The 22,491-nt window shown below is 37.3% G+C and overlaps 2 protein-coding genes across 2 annotated transcripts; one reads left to right on the forward strand and one right to left on the reverse strand.

Annotated features, from left to right (window-relative positions):
* Window positions 1-26: 26 nt before the first annotated feature.
* Window positions 27-6,029, reverse strand: dcaf17 (ddb1 and cul4 associated factor 17). The gene is made up of 14 exons (XM_072685858.1): window positions 5,077-6,029; window positions 4,888-4,991; window positions 4,704-4,794; window positions 4,466-4,602; window positions 4,163-4,241; window positions 2,959-3,045; window positions 2,756-2,863; window positions 2,564-2,669; window positions 2,087-2,229; window positions 1,434-1,543; window positions 1,232-1,319; window positions 1,005-1,088; window positions 419-577; window positions 27-331 (listed from the first exon to the last, which is right to left on the reverse strand). Exons 1-14 carry the CDS (start codon window positions 5,260-5,262, stop codon window positions 221-223), a joined length of 1,593 nt encoding a protein of 530 aa, XP_072541959.1. The 5' UTR covers window positions 5,263-6,029; the 3' UTR covers window positions 27-220.
* mettl8 (methyltransferase 8, methylcytidine) lies at window positions 5,213-21,784 on the forward strand. Its single transcript, XM_072685859.1, has 10 exons — window positions 5,213-5,292; window positions 9,147-9,319; window positions 9,547-9,638; window positions 11,108-11,436; window positions 11,580-11,629; window positions 13,095-13,155; window positions 14,054-14,193; window positions 19,064-19,170; window positions 20,089-20,154; window positions 20,349-21,784. The coding sequence occupies exons 2-10, from the start codon at window positions 9,174-9,176 to the stop codon at window positions 20,483-20,485; spliced, it is 1,128 nt and encodes a 375-aa protein (XP_072541960.1). The 5' UTR covers window positions 5,213-5,292; window positions 9,147-9,173; the 3' UTR covers window positions 20,486-21,784.
* The last annotated feature ends 707 nt before the right edge of the window (window positions 21,785-22,491 follow it).

The raw sequence follows: 22,491 nt of genomic DNA on the forward strand, positions 1-22,491 counted from the left end.
CCTTTAAAGACAACAAACAGCTTCAATTCTGTCTGTTCAATTCAGTTTTTTTTATTCAAAATTAAAGACGTTGGCCTTTGAAACTTGGTAAAATCAAAACATACAAAACAAACGAAACACATCAGGAATTCTTTACCACCAAACATCCAAATACAAAAATATTTTCCAGCTGAAATCTAGTCAATAAAAAGTCTATGTAAAGTATGACTATGTGGCACAGTCAACTGGCCTTTCGGTTCATCTTATAAACATGGCAACAAAAGCTGTTGTTTCTCTCTTGTTCGATGTGGATGACTGTGTCTCTGTCGATATACACTTCATGGCTGTAGGTCTGAAAGTATAAAAAGAAAGGTGTAAAAATGGCTCTGGGGAACAAAACAAATGATGTGCAAAAAAAAAGGAAGTAGGATCTACTTACTACATCCCACGGCTCCTTCAGGGTGATTCTCTTCATTAATGATCCATTTTTGTTGTCATAGAGTCGAACGCTGGCCTGACCCACATCCTCAGTTGTTGGACTCACATCCAAAATAGCCAACAGATCGAGCTCATCTTCATACTTAGCCATCTTAAATGTCTACAGAACATCAGAGAAAGTAGAAGTTGTATATCATGAATATAGTCATGGTCATGCTGTAAATCTTGTATCTCCATTTTTGTTGTTTTCCCACTTTGAAAATATAACATATATAACAATGTGATCGCATGGCATCTTAAAATGTCCAAACTTTAGATTAGGGTGGAGCATTCTTCCAACAGGAAGCACCCCAATGCAAAAAAAGGTTTTTTAGAACATTTTATTAAATACTTCTAAAAGCACAAGTCATTTAAGTAAATTGCAATACAGACAATTTAACTGTTATCTGGACAACTGCTGGAAATGATGGGCCAAAACAGTGTTTCCACAACCTATGCAACAAATGAATGCCTCCTGAAAAGAAGAAAAATAAATAAATGACTGACTGTGTGTATTAAGAGTGTGCGATTTAACATCACTTAACTACCTCTTGTTCAGGATCGTCATCCAGCTGCTGAAATCGTCTCTTCACAGTGCGGCCAGAGGAGGTCACCATCACTTGGGAGGAGGTCTGCATAAAGCAAACGAAAGAATGATTACCATTTCATAAGAGTAGAACATTAAACAAAGTCTTGTTTGTGGTCTTTGTGGGTTTCATGGTCAATATGGGTGTGAAAGTATTGAAATTCAGTAGACGTTAATGGACACACTTACATTCCTGTCTCGAGAGGTAATGATGGAAAAATCACGGACCACCTCATAGTGCCAGTCAAATTCTTTTTCTTCTATTATCTTGAGAACACTTCCAAAGAAACAAAACTAAAAGTTAATAACAGAACATTTAAAAGTAACAGTAATTTTATATAAATGCATATTAATACTTTTTATTTATTTATTTAAAAGAAAGGCACCTCACTTTATGGTGCTGGGACCAGCATGGATGATCCTCCCTGAATCATCAGGGTGGAAGAAGATCCAATCTGCCTCCAGCGAGTCACACTTCATATCCTGTATGCCATTCTTTGCCTATCTCAAAGAAACTTTGCTCAGTGGTATATACGGTTACCACATTTTAATGTTTAATTTGAAAATAATTTGAAACATGTTTAACACCACGTTGAAAAAGTAAAAGAAAATGCTGTTTGCTGATTTAAAAAATATATATGTTATACATATTTTCTAACAAATCTTCACAGGAGTATTTTTTTTCTTTCATTAAAATATCTGATCTGACTGCTCTATCCATCTCTGTCAACACTCACAGTTGGGGCCATCTGCAGCCTGAGGTACCTGTAGACAATTCTCTACAATTACTGTCAATCACAGCTGCCTGCCACTGTTAGTGACAGGCTTGAATAGCTCTCCATTATTATTCCTACTTGTTGCACTGGTGCAATAGTGCTCTTTTGTGCAAAAGGCTAAATCTAAAGAAGCACCAAGGGCTGTTTTTATAGTTAACACCAAGTTCCACACAGTTCTCTGAGGCAAACGTAGGTTCAATCAAGAAATCAAGAAAAACCTTGATTAATTTTAAGCAATTACAAGACTATTACATGTGTAAAAGATTACCAGAGTGCCATCTCTGATTGAGCAGATGTGATAAGTCCCCTTATGTTTCTTATGGTTGGGTGTGTAGATGTAGTGCCACGGATGGCCTCCAATTTGGATCCCGTTATCAAAGTACGACATCTCAAAGAGTACAGGAGGACACTCTGGGGTTCGGGTGGAAAGAGGGGTATAGTAAGGAGTTACACAGGATCAAAAAAGTAACTAAGAGGCTAACCCTTAGTTTTTATTTTTTAACCCTTTTTTATTTTTTTATTTTTAACCCTTAGTGCTTATTTACAAGTTCACCACCATCAGCACTACAAAGATTAGCAAGCATCTACAAACAGACAAGTAAAACACAGTTCAGAATATTCTCAAATACCAAATAAATGTTTTACATCATGTTTTGTTTATTAGAGTTTATTATTACAGTTTACTAGAGCCTCGCTGAACAATGTACACTGCAAAGCTCACTGGTAATAGATGATGGTCACTCACCTTTGATCTGAATGTTGACTGGAATGCCATATGGTGCGTCTCCCACTATTCCCCTCGAACCATTTAAATCACACTGCTGCCCCAGAACCAGCTCTTTAGTGCTGAACTGAAATGACAGTGAGCAAGATTGCAATGTGGATTCAGAGATTTAGATTCACCTCCATTTCATGACTGCAACACACTGAACCACACCTTTTTCACAATGTACTCCAAGCTGTACAGCTTTACACACTTTGAGCTGTGTGACACTGCCAAGACACCCTGAGACAGCAACACATCCACCACAGATTTCCCAAATACCTACAAACAATATGACGTTAATATTTATCATTCTTATAAAATATACTTTGTTTAAGTATTAGTGAAGAAATGACTGCAAATGCAAGCTGATTTACTTTTTTGCTGATCTCCAACAGTCCAACAACATGAAGAGGGAAAACTGTGAAAATTGCTAAATGCATGAGGACATTATCAACACCAGCCTGAAAAAGAGACAAAGAGGGAGAAAAAAAAAATGTAAGAGCTTCTGCTAGGCCTGGACGATATCTTAATAATAATAATAATAATGATTATTATTATTATTGTTATTATTATTATTGTTTAATATATAATTACTTTTTATTATATAAAATTAATTATTATAAATATAAAATCTCAAATAATCAGAAATAGAGGAGATCTATCTATCTATCTATCTATCAGAAATCTCTCTTGTATCTCACCTTGCATGTTTAAGGTGGTAGTGACTAGTTCGGCATGTGGAAAATGGGTTACAAAGCAGATGTTAATTATTGGCAGAAGAGTGATTGCATTTGGGCGAGCAAAATCCATAGTGTGAAGGAAGTAGCAGAATTTGCAGATTTGCAGGGATATTGAAGAGTTTGGTCATACAGATCTATCAGCAGTGGCAAAAATCCCAGTCTAAAGGAAATTGTAGTCAGACTTGACTTGTGGCCGGAAGATGAAACTGATGGACAGGGACCACCAGGGTGTTTCACAGATTGTGGAAAAAAAAAAGAAAAAAAAAGAAAAAGAAATGCAGTTCCCCTGGGAGTGTTCTTTCAGAAATTGGTTGTGAAGGACCTGCATTGAGATCTAAAGGCAAAGCGATTTTCTTTCACAAGCCTTGAAACACCCTGGTGGTCCCTGTCCATCAGTTTCGCCTGAAGTTACTTCCACCTTAAACATGCAAGCTGACTCATTTTTTGTCCGGGGAGCTTATTTTCACCATTCATCTGGCCTATCTGGACATTTGAGGTATGTAAAACCCTAAGAATTCTCTTTACATTGAATGCTGCACTCTGGGAAATTTCCAGCAGACAAGGTGGTACATTTAATTAAAAATGAGTAAAACATCACATTTATATGTTGCGTACTGTTATTTAGCAAGCGGTTAAAATTAAAATAGATCTCTCTTGTTCTTTAGCATCAGTCATCTTTCCCAACATAGCAAGTTTCACCTTGGAAAGACTGAAATCCTATTACTTGTCAATCCTCATCGTCATAAATTACATTAACCGACCGGCTCCTTTTTGCTGCTCCAAGTGTACTGAGCGCAGCGTGAAGAAATGTCAATCATAAAAAAATCTGACACCTTACCTGTCGTGCCAGTGGTGTCTGTTTTCGCTGAATAGATTTGATAAAAAATGTTTCCTGTGAGACGTCCCAGTCCAGAGATCTGTTAAGGCACGTTGGGTTAGTACAGGTTAGTACAACTAAATCTAGTGTTTCCTAACCTGAATAAAAACACACATACAACACAGACAACACTAACAAACAATTTCAGAGTCAGTCATAACGCAACATTAGTTTGGGTACAGCACAGAGTGGCTCATCACTATAATTGGCTATTGCCTTATCAGTTCTTTAGGTGTGTTATAGCAGATATTACAACCAGACTACCTGAATTTAAAATGAGACGAGAGGTAGACTCTTTGTAGTATTTCTCCTGTGTCTGCAGAGAGGCGATACAGCCAGTTATTGGCTGTTAAGGCCAGCAGACTGGGTTTCTGGTCTGAGGCCTGTTGGAGCACCTTATCCTGTAATAAACACAGCATTAGGACACCAAATGGATTCATGGGCTCATACCATCATGTGTCAATATAAGTCTTCTATCAATTTTTTTTATGAGCGCACTTACAAGAGGACACTGGCATAACAGGGCATCCTCAATCTTCTCAGCTTTGGCTCTTTTTGGTAACTCATACAAGAGCTGTGGCGCAGGCGCTAGGCTGAAATTCATTATGCGTATCAGGATCATAATACCAAATATGCAGCTGTATTTTAATCCGCAAAGACAACAGCACTTGGTTGTGTAAATTTACCTGCTGTAGCAGTTCCTGTAATTCTCAAAGTATATCCTTCCACTGTCGTAGGAGATGAGCGACTTGGATGATTTTGTCCACACCTTGGTAAATTCGGTCTCTTCCTAGCGTATTAATGAACAGATCAATATTCAAATGAACCAAACCAACATTAAAAAGAAAACACTTTTTTGTTTGATAAGCAAATACCTGGAGAATAATATTCCTGAGGATCCTGAGATTTCCTCCAAGTAGTTTACCAAAGTCATTGGAGGTTGACCCTCTTGTCCTGCAGCCTAAAACAGTGCAGGCGTTCTTTACTCGCCGTTTAGTCGCTAGAGGGCGAACGGCGGAGGACCACTGATCCAAACACATGGAGGAGGATGTTGACACCATTGAGACGACAGGCCAGCTAAGTACATGCAGGTATGTTGCCAGATCTTTTCAAGGTCAGCTTATCTTTTATAGAGTCTCTACTGAGCGGGCAACCCTGCTGTGTTCATACTTTGCACTGTGTCCAGTTAACTTTAGCTAGCTCTCGAGGTAACGAGAAACTTACTGCATGGGCGAAACTCTGCTGGGGTGGCCAGCTAGCTAGCTGCATTACTAGCTAACTGTCCTGCATTACTAAATGTCAATGAATGCTTTTCAGCTTAGAAACGAACAGAAGACTGACTCCGGAAATGTAGCTACGATCTGTATCTACTTGTCTGTCAGGTTCAAAACACAAAGGCTTTCGGATACGTCTTGGTTTAACTCTGCACACGGCTGTAGGCTACGAAATTAGCTAGCTAGCTAACAAAGTAGCCAGCAAACTAGCTAGCACTAGTGTTTCTACAGTCTGCACGCACGCATGTGATCAGGTTAGTCTTTAGGACTGAAGACCATGATCACGGTTTGGTCCATTTAATCGACGTCCCCTCAGGTACACAGGCAAAGCAAAGTAAGTGTGCACGTGAGTCCGGCCAGAGCAGAGTATCTCGCCCTCCCGTAAAAACCATTGCCGTTTCACTGCAGGTTAATGAAATCAGATGAAATGCAGATGAAATCCGCAAAATGCCCGAAACCTCAGGTAAATGCGTCGCTCCAGAGAAGAAGAGATGAGGAGACTCGCTCCCTCATTTTTACTCCATATCCTGAGTGTCTAGACACCTCTCTGGAGAGAGGGGCGGCCCACAATGCACTGCGCCTCATCTTAACTCTGTCACTGCCACAGACGTTTTCACAACACACCTTTTACACAGTCATACTTTTACACAGTCATACTTTTACACAGCCATACTTTTACAGTCATACTTTTACACAGTCATACTTTTACACAGTCATACTTTTACACAGTCATACTTTTACACAGTCAGTCATACTTTTACACAGTCATACTTTTACACAGTCAGTCATACTTTTACACAGTCATACTTTTACACAGTCATACTTTTACACAGCCATACTTTTACACAGTCAGTCATACTTTTACACAGTCATACTTTTACACAGCCATACTTTTACACAGCCATACTTTTACACAGTCAGTCATACTTTTACACAGTGATACTTTTACACAGTCATACTTTTACACAGCCATACTTTTACACAGTCATACTTTTACAGTCATACTTTTACACAGTCATACTTTTACAGCCATACTTTTACACAGCCATACTTTTACAGTCATACTTTTACACAGTCATACTTTTACAGCCATACTTTTACACAGCCATACTTTTACACAGTCAGTCATACTTTTACACAGTCATACTTTTACACAGCCATACTTTTACACAGTCAGTCATACTTTTACACAGTCATACTTTTACAGCCATACTTTTACACAGCCATACTTTTACACAGTCAGTCATACTTTTACACAGTCATACTTTTACACAGTCATACTTTTACAGCCATACTTTTACACAGCCATACTTTTACACAGTCATACTTTTACAGTCATACTTTTACACAGCCATACTTTTACAGTCATACTTTTTACACAGTCATACTTTTACAGTCATACTTTTACACAGCCATACTTTTACACAGTCATACTTTTAAGAAAACGTCCATTTCCCCACCTGTTTATTCTGTAAAGGCTTGTCAGATTTACTAACAGCTGAAGATGACCAAAGTGCTGTACAGCTGAAAAGCACACATTTTCTAGAACCAAAACAAAAACAGACATTTATACATTCAGCCTAAATCTCACTGACCGTACACCACATAGAAGTTAAAAAACAAAACCATAAAATAACACATTAAAACATAGAAAAATAACACATTAAGACATTAAGACAAAATATCTGAAATAGTATAAAATAAATAAATTGAAAATAAATAAAATTAAATTAATTTCACAAAATCATGATTCATCATGGAAACAAAACCTAACTAAACCTAATGTAAATAAATATTAAAAATACATTGAACTATGTATTGAATTTAGCATTACAGGCACATAAAAAGAATAATAAGAATATAGAGAAAAGTCAGAATATCTCAACAGCTTCACACATAAACAGAGACAGTGAGAGAGAGAGAGAGAGAGAGACAAGACTTGGTCAACATGTGTTTTTTCAGGAACAGTCAGTTCTGATGTCTCTAATGACTAAGAAGAAATAAGTGGATTGTCTTCTGGTCTCTACGTGACTTTATGCTGTATAGAACAGGTGTGCTTGAGCCACTGAGAAGAGGTTGTCAGTCAGAATGTCAGTCAGAAAGCTTGTTGTCCTGTAGTTCAAACTCTTGCGTCTTAAGTCCTCCAGTTCATTTTCAGTTCTGCTCTACACAACAAAAGCATCTTAATGTCAGCCTTTAGCAGAATGTCTCAGTCCTCTGAAAAACACACACAACATTTTAGAAAACAATCTCCTAGACCTGAACAAACGTCAGCGTGACACGAACAGAGCTGCATAGAAATCTGATGTACAAACCTCAATTTGAGCAAGCCAGAGGCAAGATGTAGCATAGCAAAATTGCAGGTTCCTGAATGGCTTGTCTGATCAACCTGGCCCAGTGCAACACTGGACATTGGTAAACAGACGGGAACACCAAAGCTTACCACAGCAAGACTAAAAGTAAAAAAATAAATAAATAAATAAAATAGACAGGGACCAAGCTGGGGGGATGGGGGTGGGATGGGGTGGGGTATCTCACTTCTGCCAACACAGTTTTGATAAAAAAAGATATCTATACTGCTGTGATTGATCTTTAAAGCACATCAAAACTTAATACTGATGACTAAATCTAAAACCACTGGAAGGCATCTTTCAACATGACTGTCAGCAGTGTGTAATAAAGAGATCCTGTTGTTCACCTCTGCTGCCCATGAAAGGCCTGGTGCTCCAACGCCTTGATGATGAGCACCAACTGGTTCTTATCTCATGTCACTGTGTCCTATGTCAGGAAATCTTAGTCTCTAAAAGGTGACTGAGAAGAAATGATCAGATAGGAGAAGGTTGCCTGGTCTGTATGTTCCTTTACACCACATAGAGGCCATACTGAAGAAAGGTTATGTCACTCAGATAGCTTGTTGTACTTTAATTCATACTATTGTGGTCCAAGCTCACTAGTTCATTTTCAATTCTGTCCAACACAGCAAAAGCGTCTTGATAACAGCCTTCAGCAGAACATCTCAGTCCCCTGAAAAACATAAATAATATCCTAGAAAACAATCTCCAAGGCCTGAACAAATGTCAGTGTGACACAACCAGAGCAACATAGAAATCTGATGTCCAAGCCTCGATTTGAGCAAGCCAGAGGCAACTGTGGTGAGAAGTTAATATGGAGAAACCTTGAAAGGAACCAGGCTTAAAAGCAGGACCTTATCCCCTTTGGGGCTTAATAAAAAGTTACTTCAATTTGGGGCTTAAAAAAAATTATGCCAAAAGAATCAGTAATAACATTATCTGATTTGAGGGGTGGTGTCTACAATCTTCCCCCTCATGCTTTTGATGTAACCACCAAAATGTAAAGAATTTTGGCTGCCTCTTAAAAGGCTCTTCTACATTTTTTGGCACTATCATGCACCAACAGGCACAAAAAAACAATATACCTCCTCGTCTCACTGACCTCACCAGTTTAAACGCTCAGCTAGCTCAGGGACCCTCCCTGAATCTGTTTTATTTGGAAAGCAATGTATACACAAGTTAATGTGCATTCCAGTTTACACTGATTTTAGTGGCGGTTATGTAAACAGTGTGGATTTGATTGTATTTTGAATGGACATCATAAATCCTTTGTTATTGCCTATTTAAAATAGTGAGTTACTGTTCATTGCTATGTTGCAGCTCACCGTATCAAATGAATGAGAGGAAATGAGAGGACTGTGGAAGTTGACCGTGTCAGCTATAGGTCATGCTGTTCGACACATCCCATACAGACTCCACAGCGGACGGCCACCTGCACCATTAGGAGCCAGGATACTCACCAACCCTGATGACATCTTCCAGTATAACATGTGGTACGTTTGTCCAGCAACATTCCATCATTTTAACCAAGCCAAGGACCATAAGAAGATGTATTGAGCTGCTTCTGTTTTTGATGTGGAGGGTAAGAACTCGGTGATCTGTTGTTTAGATTCCTCTTATTTATCTCCTCACCTTATTCAAAGCGAGGGGGCACTCGAAAGCTTGTTTCTGATTAGATGACAAAGGTAAGCCACATTCGCCTGTTATTTATGTGCTTTAGGGATCATGTTCAGTGGTCACCGGAGGAGTTTGAAAAAGCCAAACAAAAAGCAGAGGAAAACTCCAGAGACCGGATTCCAGTAGAAGAGCAAGGTAAGGTCACTACAGGCCATAATATATAATATATGGATTATTCTTTGAATGAGTACAAGAAAGTATAGGACTAGTGCTGTCACTATATAATCTCTTCATCTCTTGACTGTTTTTGACTTAACTGAACAGCAACAAAATCAAGAGCAGCTTTTCAAAGATAGAATAAAAACTCTATATGGACAAAATATATTATAACACTTAATTATTAAAATTCAGGTGTTTAATTCGGTCCTATTGCCACGTGTTTATAACATCAAGCAGCCAGCCAAGCAGTTTGCCTTAAAAACATTAGTTGAAGAATGGGTGATTCTAAAGAACTTACTGATTTCCAGTGTGGTATTGTAATAGGATGCCACCATTGCAACTGTTGCCAGTTGGTGAAATTTCTTTCCTCCTAGATATTCCACTATCAACTGTGAGTGGCATTATTGAAAAGTGGAAGTGTTTAGGAACCACAGCAACTGAGGCACAAAGTGGCAGACCATGTAAAGTTACAAAGTGGGGTCGCTAAGTGCTGAGGTGCATAATGCAAAAAAGTTCCCAACTTACTGGTATAGCTACAACTCCATGTGTCTGTGGATTAAGAGTTGGATGTCATTAAAAAAGCTCCTGTAGGTGCAATTTGTAGGTGTCCAAATACTTTTGCCCACAGAGTGTATCTTATTTGAAAAATCCAAAATAAGCATTTAAACAAAGTCTACATAAAGAGTATGTGGAAAATGCAAATGCAGGTCCATAAGTAGTTGGAAGTAATTATTATATAAGTAATTATAAGTAATTTTTGCATAGTGTCTCTATTGTCACAGGCTCAAAAGTTAATAGACATAAATAATGGACATAAATAAATTACATAAATATCTCAATTAGCATTTCTGATTTGGCCACTACTAAAGTTCCTGCAATTTCGCCAATAGGTTTGTCTTGTTTCTTTAGCCTAACAATTGCGATAGCACCTAACAGGGGTTCGAGTAAAACAATAAAGCAATAAAACAATGGCCTTCTTCACTTGTATCATGTCTTTGGAGTTCATATTGAAACAGCTACTAAATCCAACTGCAATCAAATCAACCAGTTTATCTTTTTAATTTTTGACGAATTCAAGAGAGAACAGACCACACTTGTCCATAAAACTACTTAGCAGTAAATTGTTCATTTACTCTTGTGCCAGTGAAAATGTAAAGAATGTAAAAATCCCTAGAATTCCTAAACAGTTAAAGCAAGATTTGTTAAACCCATCAAATCACATCTTGATTTTTTTTTTTTTTCAAATTTAAGTACAGAGGCAAAATTATGCCACCGTCCAAATACGTATGGATGGCACTATAAATCAGTCTCTGTTTCTTACTGTAAATTATATCAATAGAAGAATTAAAAATCGTAATATGCACATACGTATATGTTCACAGTTGTAGCATTGACACTGCGGCTAACCAGTTTGATTGATGCTAAGCTCTTTGTATGCCTTCCAGTCAGGTATAAAAGAGACGCTCACAAGTATTGGAACAGATTTTATGAGATGCACCAGAACAAGTTTTTCAAAAATCGGCAGTGGCTTTTCTCTGAGTTCCCAGAGCTCTTGCCCCAGGGCTGTGAGGCAAAGCATACCTCAGGGGGGCAGGAGAGCGAAGAGACTGACCAGGTCAGCAGGGGAAGCAGTCACAAAGACTCACTCATTGACAGTTCTGATGTGCTTGGAGAGCAGCAGCAGCAGCAGCAGCACACCAGTTGTAGTTCTTCAGTGAAATCTCACAACACTGTTGCTTTCCCTGGACAACACGCTTCCTTTAGGATACTTGAGGTAATTGACATTTTATACAGGCCTGTTTTAATTGTCACAGTTTTTTTTATATTATATTTGCAGTTATTTCGTTTTTTTTAATGTAATCTTGCTCATGTTGTGTATGCTGTATAGTTATGTATAATTGTTGGTTTGTTTTGTAGGTGGGCTGTGGTGCGGGCAACAGTGTATTCCCTGTTATCAACACGATCAGGTTAAAAAGCATGCAGTCCATTCAAATCCATGCATCCATAACTAATAAATGACATACCAGGCAGGAGGATTGTGGCTTCAACAAGTATGTTGTGATGGGAGTCAGTTGAGCTGAGATCTAAAACACATGTTTTCTATTATGTTACAATTGAATTCTGAATTTTGGGACATGGAGTGGGTTGTCCTTGAGGCTTGTACCTTATGGGCAGTATTTAAAAAGCTAGTAATTCATTGGCTGCAAACATGAAGAGCTGGTTCCTTAGAAAGTAATTAAACCTAGTCCTAGACTAAATTTTACTTTTAATGGCGACTCGGCATTTAGAATTCCTGTCTGGGAAACCGGCCCTAAATGAGTTACAAACCCATATTTGTTTCTGAAGTGGCCTTAATCATACATAAGCCACAAATACAGATAGTAGGAGAAAAGCTCAGCAGAATTCGGAGAATCTTGCTCCCCTCTGGTAGAGCGCGTCCCAGTTGCATACTAATTAATAGTATGTATTCTAGATAAAAGTGCTAAGTTAAGTATAATCAAATATCCAAGATACACACTTAGAAGCAGTTGTTGTGAGTTATGATGGACACTGTTATCACATTATTACCACAATGCAATGCAAAACGGAAAGGGAGGATCACTCACATGTGGAACAATTATTAGAAAAAAATGCAAGGGCAGCAGCAACAGCGGCTGGAGAACAATGAATGTTGGCATAGCAACACTTAATTACTTCCTGTTAGTAGAAAACTGGTTAGTATGTCAATATTTTGTGTACTAACCTGCAGAACCTACACTTTTAAGATATTGTATATATAGGATAGCATATAGTAAATATCTAATAGCATTAGTGCGTAGTACACAATTATGATGCAGCTGAAAGCGTTATTGGGTTTCCTGTCCAGTATCTTTTCATTATTTACTATTCATATATTTACTTAATGAATTCCTAACCAATGTAAGTTAACTAGTAACTGCTGTATTTGAAGCTGACAAGTATTCCTCTGTATGTTCTTTTTATTCGGATTTGGAAAGTTGGAATTTTGTATATATTCATTTTTAAATACTTTGTATGAGCTGGTGGTGGTGGTGAAGTCATACACATTTTTTTTGTATTGGATAATAAATCTTTTAATGAGTACTGGTCTGTTGAACGTGCCAGAAACATAAAAGTTAATTTCTATGGTCACACAGGGTGTAAGGGTCAAACCCTAATTATTGCTCAAAATGTTAATATTGTTAACGAATAAATAAAATTAATTCATCTTGATTTCAACAATGTTACCGATTAATATCAGTAAATAATTATGAAATGATTATATAACTATTCTGACTTTTAAAACTAAAGACAGTTAAACTTTTGTAACATTTTGTTTGCTCCTTATTGCTTTATGTTTGTTATGAAAATTTGAAGTTATTTAACTGATGTAGAAGAGTATTCCATTTAAATGTGTTTCTTTTTTTCTTCCAGGGACAGTAATGCATTCCTGTACTGCTTAGACTTTTCTTTTCGAGCGATTCAGCTTGTCAAGGTAAAAAAAACAACAACAAATCTGCAGTGCCGACTTCATGTGAAATCAGATGTAACCAGTGCACCTTATCAACATTCAGCATGGAAGCCCATGTGTAAACTGTCATTTACTCAGAAGGACAACAGTGGCTCATCCAAGCCTTCATTTTGTGTTATCCTCATCCATTTTGCTGACAGAAGATCAGTCAGTCAAAATGGCTGCCATATATGTGTGTGTGTGTGTGTGTGTGAGTGTGAGTGTGCGCGTGTGTGCCTGTTGGCCTGGTGGATATTTGATGCTGTCAGAATGCAGAGGCTTTTATCAAATGACAGCAGCAGGCTGCTAGCACACTGCATATGTTTGCACAGGGGCAGGGAAATGTAGTCCTCAGCAAGCTGAAGGAGATGCATCCACTACAGCGACATGATTTAACACAAAATATAGTGAAATTGGAGCATAATGATAGACAGATGTATTTTTGCATATATTTACGTATTCATGTGGGTCCTCTCTCAGTCATGCATATGACATTCAAAGAGTGCCTGCAATGAATAATTCAAGTGCAAGGATATAAAATCATCTTATCTGGTATTATTTTTGAATATTTTTTATAATTGATTACAACATACTTAAAGTCCAGATCACACAGCAGGCCTGTATTATAATTGAAGCGCCCTCCAACTATACATTATGGGCTAGTTTCCCAGAAAGGGATTAAGTGTAGTCCTAGACTAAATTGTACTTTCAGTGGAGAATCGCCATTCAGAATGCTCTGTAGTCCAAGACTAGGCTTAATCCCTGTCTGGGAAACCAGCATTTATGTCCTACACTATAACAGTAGGGTTTCAAATCAAAATAGGGCTGGACAGTTCTGATTCAAGTCATTTAAGGACAGGGGCTCTTTTCTGCCACCCTACAGGAGCATCCAGACTATGACCCAGCAGTGTGCCATGCCTTTGTGCAGGACGTTTGTGATGGTGCGTCCCTGTTTCCCTTTCCTCGTGGGAGCCTGGATGTTATTCTAGTGGTTTTTGTGCTGTCCTCCATCCATCCTGAAAGGTAGGATGCACAGGTGTGGAGGGTAGAGCACACCAGTCACGTGCACATTGGCTCATTAATCACCTTTTACAATGCAAGTACCTATTTGTCTGACATAAAATGGCCCTAAATTTACTTTCTTCCAGAACATACCCTGTCTAGTCCCTGCATACTTACAGGTTTCTGTGTATTGTGTAGAATAACACACAACCTCATCCTTGACTTCATCCTTAAGCAACTGGTTGTCCTTAAGAGTAATTCCACCATTTTATTTGTACCTTACCAGTTTAATGGTTGAGATGTAAATATTGTAATTTTTGGTGTTTTGCCTCCCGATCCGATCTGAGGACTTTCATACTGGCTGTCGGACGATACCAATCTGATCCGATCTTTGTTTCTATTAATACTACAGCCCTACAACTTAGCTAAGATGTGCTGTTTATAGACATTAATAACTGATTTACCTTTGTTTGGTAGCAACATTTACCTTATAATCCAGTCTGACTGACCTATCTGACCATTCAACTCTTGCATCCTTTAAAATGCTGCAGTCAAATCACTTTGTGTGTAAAGAGGTACACACTCTTAACTGTTAGCCCATTACTATCTGTCGAATACTGATGTGTAGCTAATTTATTTTGTGGTGATTATTTTTCTTTTTTGCATTTATATATCCAGCATCACACTGAGATGAAAAGTCTCTATTACAAGTCAGACATAATCAGTGGACCTACACACACCTTTTGAGGTATTGTATGTTCATAGGTGGAGAATGATAAAATAGCTGTAAATTCAGTTCACAGACAGATACCTTAATGTCAGAAGTATTTGCTGGTACAGTCCAGAATTCACAGACCCAGTAATAATGCTAAGCTGTCCTGGGCTTAAGGCAGCAAAGCAGCCCCAAACCATGATTTTGCCGCCCCCATGCTTAACAGTTGGGATGAGGTTATTATTTGCAATGCAAGGTTTGTTTTATGCCAAGCATAACAAAAAGTTATATTTTGGATGAATCTGTCTTCCAACAGAGCACACTTTATATGAGCAATCTTAATCCTTGCTTTCCTGCCATGCACACCTTTCAATGCAAGAGAAGCCAGTAGGTCCTGGGATGTAGCCCAGGGGATCTTTGTGACATTCCGTAATGTTAATCACTGTGCCCAAGGATTGATTTTTGCTTTTGTTCTTCCATTTGTTTCATCTGAGACACAAATCTGATCTAGTTGATGTTCTTGAAACATAAGAGGGCCTGTTAACCCCATGCCCGATTACCATCCCCCTTTCTTAAAACACCTGATATCAGTTACCCCTTTAAATTAACTCATTCTTGGTTTGCATCATTCTTTTTGACAAAGGTATGTAACGGTTGGATCATTTTGCTCAATAAATAAAAAGAAAATCTGATCATACTTCATGTCAAAATAATAAACAGACACAGAAAAGCATAAAGGGTTCACAAACACAAACATTTCTTTATATCATTACAGAGGAATATGAATGTAGCATTAGGAGGCTTGCCCAAGGACTATTTAGTGTGGTGTGTTGTGCTGGCAGTGGTGGTACCCACTGTGCTATACTGATCAACATAAAACAATGCACTATGCAACATATTTGAAAAGTAGGAAATTACACTTTTAATGTCTCTTCACCACCAATGTAAACCGTTCAGACTCTATAATGATGCATAAATCACTCTGTACTTATCGTACTTTCTGAATTATACTCTTTTGTAATAAAATTTAGGCAGTAAATAGCTGTGTGTAACACATTTGAAAAACTTTGGTAAAATCCACAAAAGACATGCTACAAACAAGAAAAAAACCCAACATTTGGATGGTACTAAAAATGATAATAGGTAAACAACTGTTAATTACATCAGTGGAGTGTCAAATAACCTAAATACACAGTCAAAAGTGGCGACGTAACACACTTGTGAAATAAACACTTTTTTAAAACCATTATTTTTAAACTGTTTTTTTTTTTTTATCTGACTCTTAAATTCAGTCTATGGTTCAAAATTGAGAGGAGGATGCTTATGCTCTGGCACACATGCTATAGAAAAACAAATCATAGTGCATTCACCACGCTATAAAATTGTTATTTGACATCAGTAGTCGACAAACAACAGATTCAGAGTGTGCACCACTACACACACACACAATGGGATTTCACTGCAGCGTTTTAAAGTACCAGGGAGCTGAATGATCAGTCAGACCGGATTCTAAGATATTAAACACATTATAAAACAATCACTTAAAAAGGCTATTAAACTAAACATATCAGTCCAGAATATCTTATTAACTAAACAGGATGATTTTACTTCAGTATTAATTAGCAGCACATCTTACCTAAATTGTGTGGCTGTATAATTTATAGAATCACAATAATTAAATCAAATTTATTAAGAGACTTGGATTAGATCAGGGGCAAAATAACTGGATCTCTAGGTCAAACAACAACCACATAGAAAAGATACATCAGTTTCTTCCTGTAACTCATTGAGGAGGGATTTTTTTTATATTAATGAGGACATGTGTTACCAGATGTGTAAGAGAGCATAAAATGTTTTTTTTATGAATCTGGCCTGTTGTGTTGTATCATGGCCAATTTACTAATCACATTTAAACAGACCATGTGGAATGTTTAATAAGGGTAGATGATAACCAACATTTATACCTTGGTGGTTTGTCATCCTGAGTGGTGGTTCTAGTATTTTCCGCTTTAAACATAAACATTCCTCCCCCACGCTCAGACTCTGTGTAAAGACGTTAGACATCTTACTCCTCCGCTTGAAAGATGTTCTGGAAAGTTCTGCCCTGTGTGAATGTTTGACACTGTTGGTTTACATATTTGCCACAGACCTTAAGTATTTATGATTCATTTCCAAGAGAATTAAGCGCAAGCAGGCAGGCCCTCAGGAGTCTGCTCTGTGTAACACCCAGCAATGCTTCTCCATGTAGAGTGAGCTGTTGTAGGATCTTGTCTGCATTCTGCCTGTTTACCAGCTCTCACGCTGATCAGGAATATATTTGTCCCTTTTTTGCCACTTAGTTGTTGAGCTGTTTTGCGTTGCACAATCACTAAAAGACTAAATTGACAACCATGACTACTCATCACAATTTTTTTGTCACTTTGTACTTCATAAGACAAAAACTCTTTGAATCATCATGAGTCACATTAATTGAGTGTATCTTATAAATCAGCCTGTTGTCAAATGAAAATCATTCTAAAAGAGTAACTAAAAGAGCATTTCAGAATTCATACAATATGTACTAAATATACTTAGACCGTCGTACGAATTACGCAAAATTGCTGACACAACCCAGACATGCAGAAATCAAATAATTCGAACAGAGCAACCAGTGTAGTTTTATTACCTGAACCTAAACCTAAACAGAACTTACAGCACCTAAACCTAATTCTAACCTAAACGTAGGCTAAACTTAACCTAACCCTTAACCTTATTCATGATTATAGTAGAATGTGAAATTCTTTCTGTTTTTTTGTCCATTAATTCATATTTAGAGGCTCCATAACAGAGAAAACCAGAATGCTGTGGCATTGCTGTTTTTTCAATTCTTCTTCCAGTACATGACAGGCTGGGTTGTGTGTACTTGGCAGAACGGCTCAACCAGTGGATGGGAGCGTCTCGTAAAATATGTACGAAATATCTCATGGGTGCTTTGCAAATGTTCTCTTGGTGTGCACTTTAGTGGTATGTGTGTTTTCTTGAGGTCAAATTGCATTGGTTACATTTTACAAGGCCATTTTTTAGCCTCTCTTTATCTCTTAGAATCAATCAAGCTGCTTCTGTTACTCTGCCTTTAAACAAATCGGTCAAAACTGTGGTAGGCTGAACCGGTGGAATTACACTTCAAGGACAAAAGTATTGGGACATCCACACATGGAGACGACGTTAATATACTGCTTCAACTTCATTATTTCAGTTAAGCATATGAAATTCAGTCGTCTATGTTAGAGACACTTTAAATGCTAAAATATGAACATAATGAGCCTATAACCAAACACTCAAAAGTATCATATAGTTTGCAGCCAACACAATCCTGCAAACATGGCATGATTTCCTTTAATGAGTAAAAACTGATATCTAACATTGGCTATTACATAACTCTGGGTTTACCAATATTGACTTTGATTATTTAATTCGTTGAGAAAGCCAAACACTGTGTTCACAGTTCAGATATGAATAAGTGTGCAGTTTCTGATCTGCTGCTGAGGCAGGCATGGTTTAATGTCTATATGTTATTTTCTGATTATATACTACTGTGTATTGCCCCCTGTGATCTTATGGAAGTCTCCTATTTTGTAGTCTGTCATTATTACAGGGGCAGGCAGTCCTGCTCTGGCCATTTGGGCTCATTAAAAGGAGCATTCAGGAGCTCAGATTATGTAGAGGCATAAAAGAAAGACATGTATGTGACTCTACGTAGACTATTTGTCTTTCCACAAGATGGACTGCTCACAGTTCAGTGAACAACCTGATGATGACCATTACTGAGACAAAAACATATTGTTCTGAATAATGATACTCTGCGTGTATCAAAGAGAGAGAGAGCGAGCATAGATTTTAAATGAGCTACTTTGTGTGTAAATGTAAATGTGAATGTAATGTTTGTGAATGCTGTTTGTTACTTTGTCAACCCTATTCTAAAACACATGATTCCATGGATGTATATACAATATCTCTGCTAAAGCAGGGCATTAGGTTTTACATTGTTTGAGTTTATTGTGTTTCTGGCTTTAATTGAGTGTATTTCCTCTAAATATCAAATCCTCTGTCCATGTTCTTACGTGTTAATCTGAAGAAAACATTGGGCATTATCTCTGTCTCAGTGGACTGCATGTTTGTTGCTGTTTCTGACTACAACAGAATGCAAGGAGTGCTGAATCATCTGGCTGGCTATCTGAAGCACGGGGGAATCATCTTGTTCAGAGACTATGGCAGATATGATTTGTCTCAGCTGCGACTCAAAAAAGGTATGTTATCTCTTGTTTTATGTGTTTAATTCTTTTACAGGTTATAGTGCCTGCTTCTTCATGCCAGGTGCACTGCTAAACTAGCCTCTTTTAAACAGGCTTTTGAAGGAGACATCATTAAGGCCACAGTGTGTTTGTGCATTGACAGGGCTATATTTTGCTTGACAAATGCAAAAAGGGGGGTAATGCTTCTTGTTTAGAGCAGAGACTGCAGTTGGAGTGCCTTGGGAATCATGTGACCACCATTTTGTCATGACACTGTTGGGGTAAAAAACAAAATAAGAGAAACAAATGATTGACTCCACACCCAACACACACACACATACTTTCACATGCTCAGACAATCTTATCTGTTATGTCCACATGGATATTTTAACCCTCTCTTATCTGGGGAGTAAAGTTAGCTTTGTAGACTTTGTAGACTTTGCCATGTAACTGCCCTACCTTATCAGTTCAGAATAAGAGGAGGCAGGACCTCTGTATGAGTTAAAAATCCATAATGTCTGCTTGATGTATCTGTACTTATTTAGTTTATGCTTTGAGTTTAATTTTAGATTGTATGTATCTTTATGGAGTCATTATTGTTTTTTGAAAAACATTGTTAGAAAGTAATTCTGTGAATGCTGATTTAACCATTTTAACAGTTTTAGACTCTTCTAATAAATATTAAAAATTTCATAATAATAATCAATAAAGTATGTTCTAATTTTTTGTCCAAAATGAAAAAATGACTCCACAAAATACTGAGTACATAGTTCCTCCAGTCATTACTGTATTCTGTGTTCTGTTTTAGCTAAATCAAATTGTGGTGCATTTTTTTTATTTATGATGCATTGAAAGGACCATAACCTAGCTGAATTATTGTAAGTCCTAGAGTTTGGTGTAGAGGTTTAAAACTACAATATTTCGCCCTTGCAGGTCAGTGTCTGTCTGAGAATTTCTACACGCGACAAGATGGAACCTGCGTATATTTTTTCACAAAAGGTAAATTTTTAAAATTGTGTCCAGAAATCCAAAACCATAAAATCTATATGGCTGAAAAACTGCCATGGCTGCCCTAGGATTATCTCAGTGATTACAGCTGTACAGCAACTGCTGATTGTGTTGATTCCCTTTAAAGCCTATGCTGATTGATCATGTGATACACAATATGGTAAGGATCTTTATTGCTTCCTCAGAGGAGGTGCATCAGCTGTTCACGACCGCTGGTTTGGAGGAGGTTCAGAATCTGGAGGACAGGAGGCTACAGGTGAACCGAGGAAAGAAAGTGGTGATGCACAGAGTGTGGATCCAGAGCAAGTATAGGAAACCTTAAAGGGCCCATATTCTACATTATTACCTTCAGGTCCACTCGTCATGTTTGTATGGGTTTTTGAACCAAATCATTTATTTTTACACGGCCATTTAAACCTCTCTTTATCATCAGAGTCCTCCTGTTACTGCACCTGCTTTATGCAAAAAAAGCACTCCTGAGAACTGCAATATGAAAGGGTGGGGCTATATCCTGCGGTTGGTTAAATAGGTGGAGATATGTAAATGAGTTGGTTCTTGTGACATCAGAGAATCAGCTGTTTACAAATGACTTCAAACGTCTTTACTTCTGTACAGTGACCGAAATTCAGTTTTCCATGATGGGGGCCCTTTACAACATGCTGACATAATGGCCTCCACCCAACATTTGCAAGGAAGGAACCATAATGATTTACCCTTTACCCTGCATCTGCATTTTCTTTAATGTACTTTGTATGTTCATTGATGTCTATTTGTAGGTGCTATAGGAGTTAATACCAATTGAAAAACCTTCCACAAGATGATACATTAAAAACATTAATAATAAAATCAATGCATATGAACATTTCTGTTGTCTTGCTTATTGTAATGATGAGAACTCTAACAGGAAAAATACATAAGGTACTGGCGATTTGCTTTGTTTCTCTCACTGCTTTAAATGAATATGAATATGTCTGGGATGTCTTTAAAACCTCTATGCCATGCTGTTATTATTATTATTATTTTTTTACTTTCTGTTAGAATGGAGAGCAAGAATAAATCTATCAGTAAATTGTATTTGTTTATTACATGTAAACCAGTGAAGCATTTATACTGAAACCTGACCTCAGCACCAAGTGACAGAAATGGAAGTAAATTTGTTAGTGCTCATTTCTTTTGTCTTAAAAGCTACACTAGATTTGAAGATATTTTATTTTAATTGTATATTTTGTCGCGGTCCAATGAAAAACATGTATCTCCACAATGGTGACTTTATAGGAGAAGGCAAAAATGTTCTTAACTTTGAATGGAAGTCAATGTAAAATAAGCATTTATTCTGAGTCATTTGGAGCATTTCTATTGGTCCATTTATCCAGAATTATTTACACAGGGTACAAAGCAGTTATAGGCTTCAAAGGCTGGAGAGAACTAAAAATGGAGATACATGTTTTTCATTGGACAGCAGTGCTTTACAGTGTTGTGAATTTTACGTATTGTGGAAGGGAATTTCTTTTAGCTCTTGAGGAGTTCAGTGCAAATGTGCCACTCTTCCATTATGCAGGATTTGAGAGGTAATTTTTGTAAGCAATAATTATGTAAAATATACATGTTTTCTGTGTTTTAATCTTGCATTGTGATTTCTGTCAGTTAATGGGGGCAGGGAGGGTTTTATGGTACTCCAGCATTTCATCTTTATGGTAAATAAATCAAATCGAATCAGTTTTGTCACATCACATAAACACAGGTGTAAAGGTGAGTGACAAGCATAGGTGCATTGTCCCTCGCAGTAGTAAATAGACTGCTATAAAAGAAATACAATACAATACATATAAATACAGACTACATAAATCTTGCACAGTTCCAAATATAAAAATATCATAAAATATACAGATGTTACACATTGCCATTTACATTGTCTAAGATCTGTATATTCCATAACATATTTGTTATTGTAATTTTCATATATTAGAATAAACAAAAGTGGACAGTCAGAAATGTATTTTCTCTATTTTTTAATAATTTTACATCAGACATAAAAAATACAAGACAACTCCTTAATCATATTTTATATGATTATATAAATATATCATACTACTCCTAAAGCTTTAGTAAAATTGACTAATATGGGAACCCTAAAATATGGAGGAGGGGGGGGATTACATCTCTTAATATTTTTTAATGGTCTTTTTATATGGTGAAACGCTGAGAAAATGAAAAGAAAATACTCATTTAGTACATCTGGATGTTATTTTGTAGTGCTACATCTTCGTGTACATTATTACACTGTTGTGTTGCTGGAGACACTATGAATATACGAAGTCAGGGGGCTTA

The sequence above is a fragment of the Salminus brasiliensis genome, chromosome 8 (genome assembly GCF_030463535.1).
Source record: "Salminus brasiliensis chromosome 8, fSalBra1.hap2, whole genome shotgun sequence".
Taxonomy (NCBI): Eukaryota; Metazoa; Chordata; class Actinopteri; order Characiformes; family Bryconidae; genus Salminus; species Salminus brasiliensis.

Excerpts from the sequence above, each read along its gene's own strand:
- dcaf17 (XM_072685858.1), bottom strand. The coding sequence starts at position 5,262 with ATGGTGTCAACATCCTCCTCCATGTGTTTGGATCAGTGGTCCTCCGCC. Across the intron at positions 2,670-2,755 it reads TGGAGTACATTGTGAAAAAG|TTCAGCACTAAAGAGCTGGT; the intron begins GTGTGGTTCAGT and ends CTGTCATTTCAG. Across the intron at positions 1,320-1,433 it reads GCTGGTCCCAGCACCATAAA|TGTTCTCAAGATAATAGAAG; the intron begins GTGAGGTGCCTT and ends TTTCTTTGGAAG.
- mettl8 (XM_072685859.1), top strand. The coding sequence starts at position 9,174 with ATGAGAGGACTGTGGAAGTTGACCGTGTCAGCTATAGGTCATGCTGTT. Across the intron at positions 14,194-19,063 it reads TCCTCCATCCATCCTGAAAG|AATGCAAGGAGTGCTGAATC; the intron begins GTAGGATGCACA and ends TGACTACAACAG. Across the intron at positions 20,155-20,348 it reads CGTATATTTTTTCACAAAAG|AGGAGGTGCATCAGCTGTTC; the intron begins GTAAATTTTTAA and ends TTGCTTCCTCAG.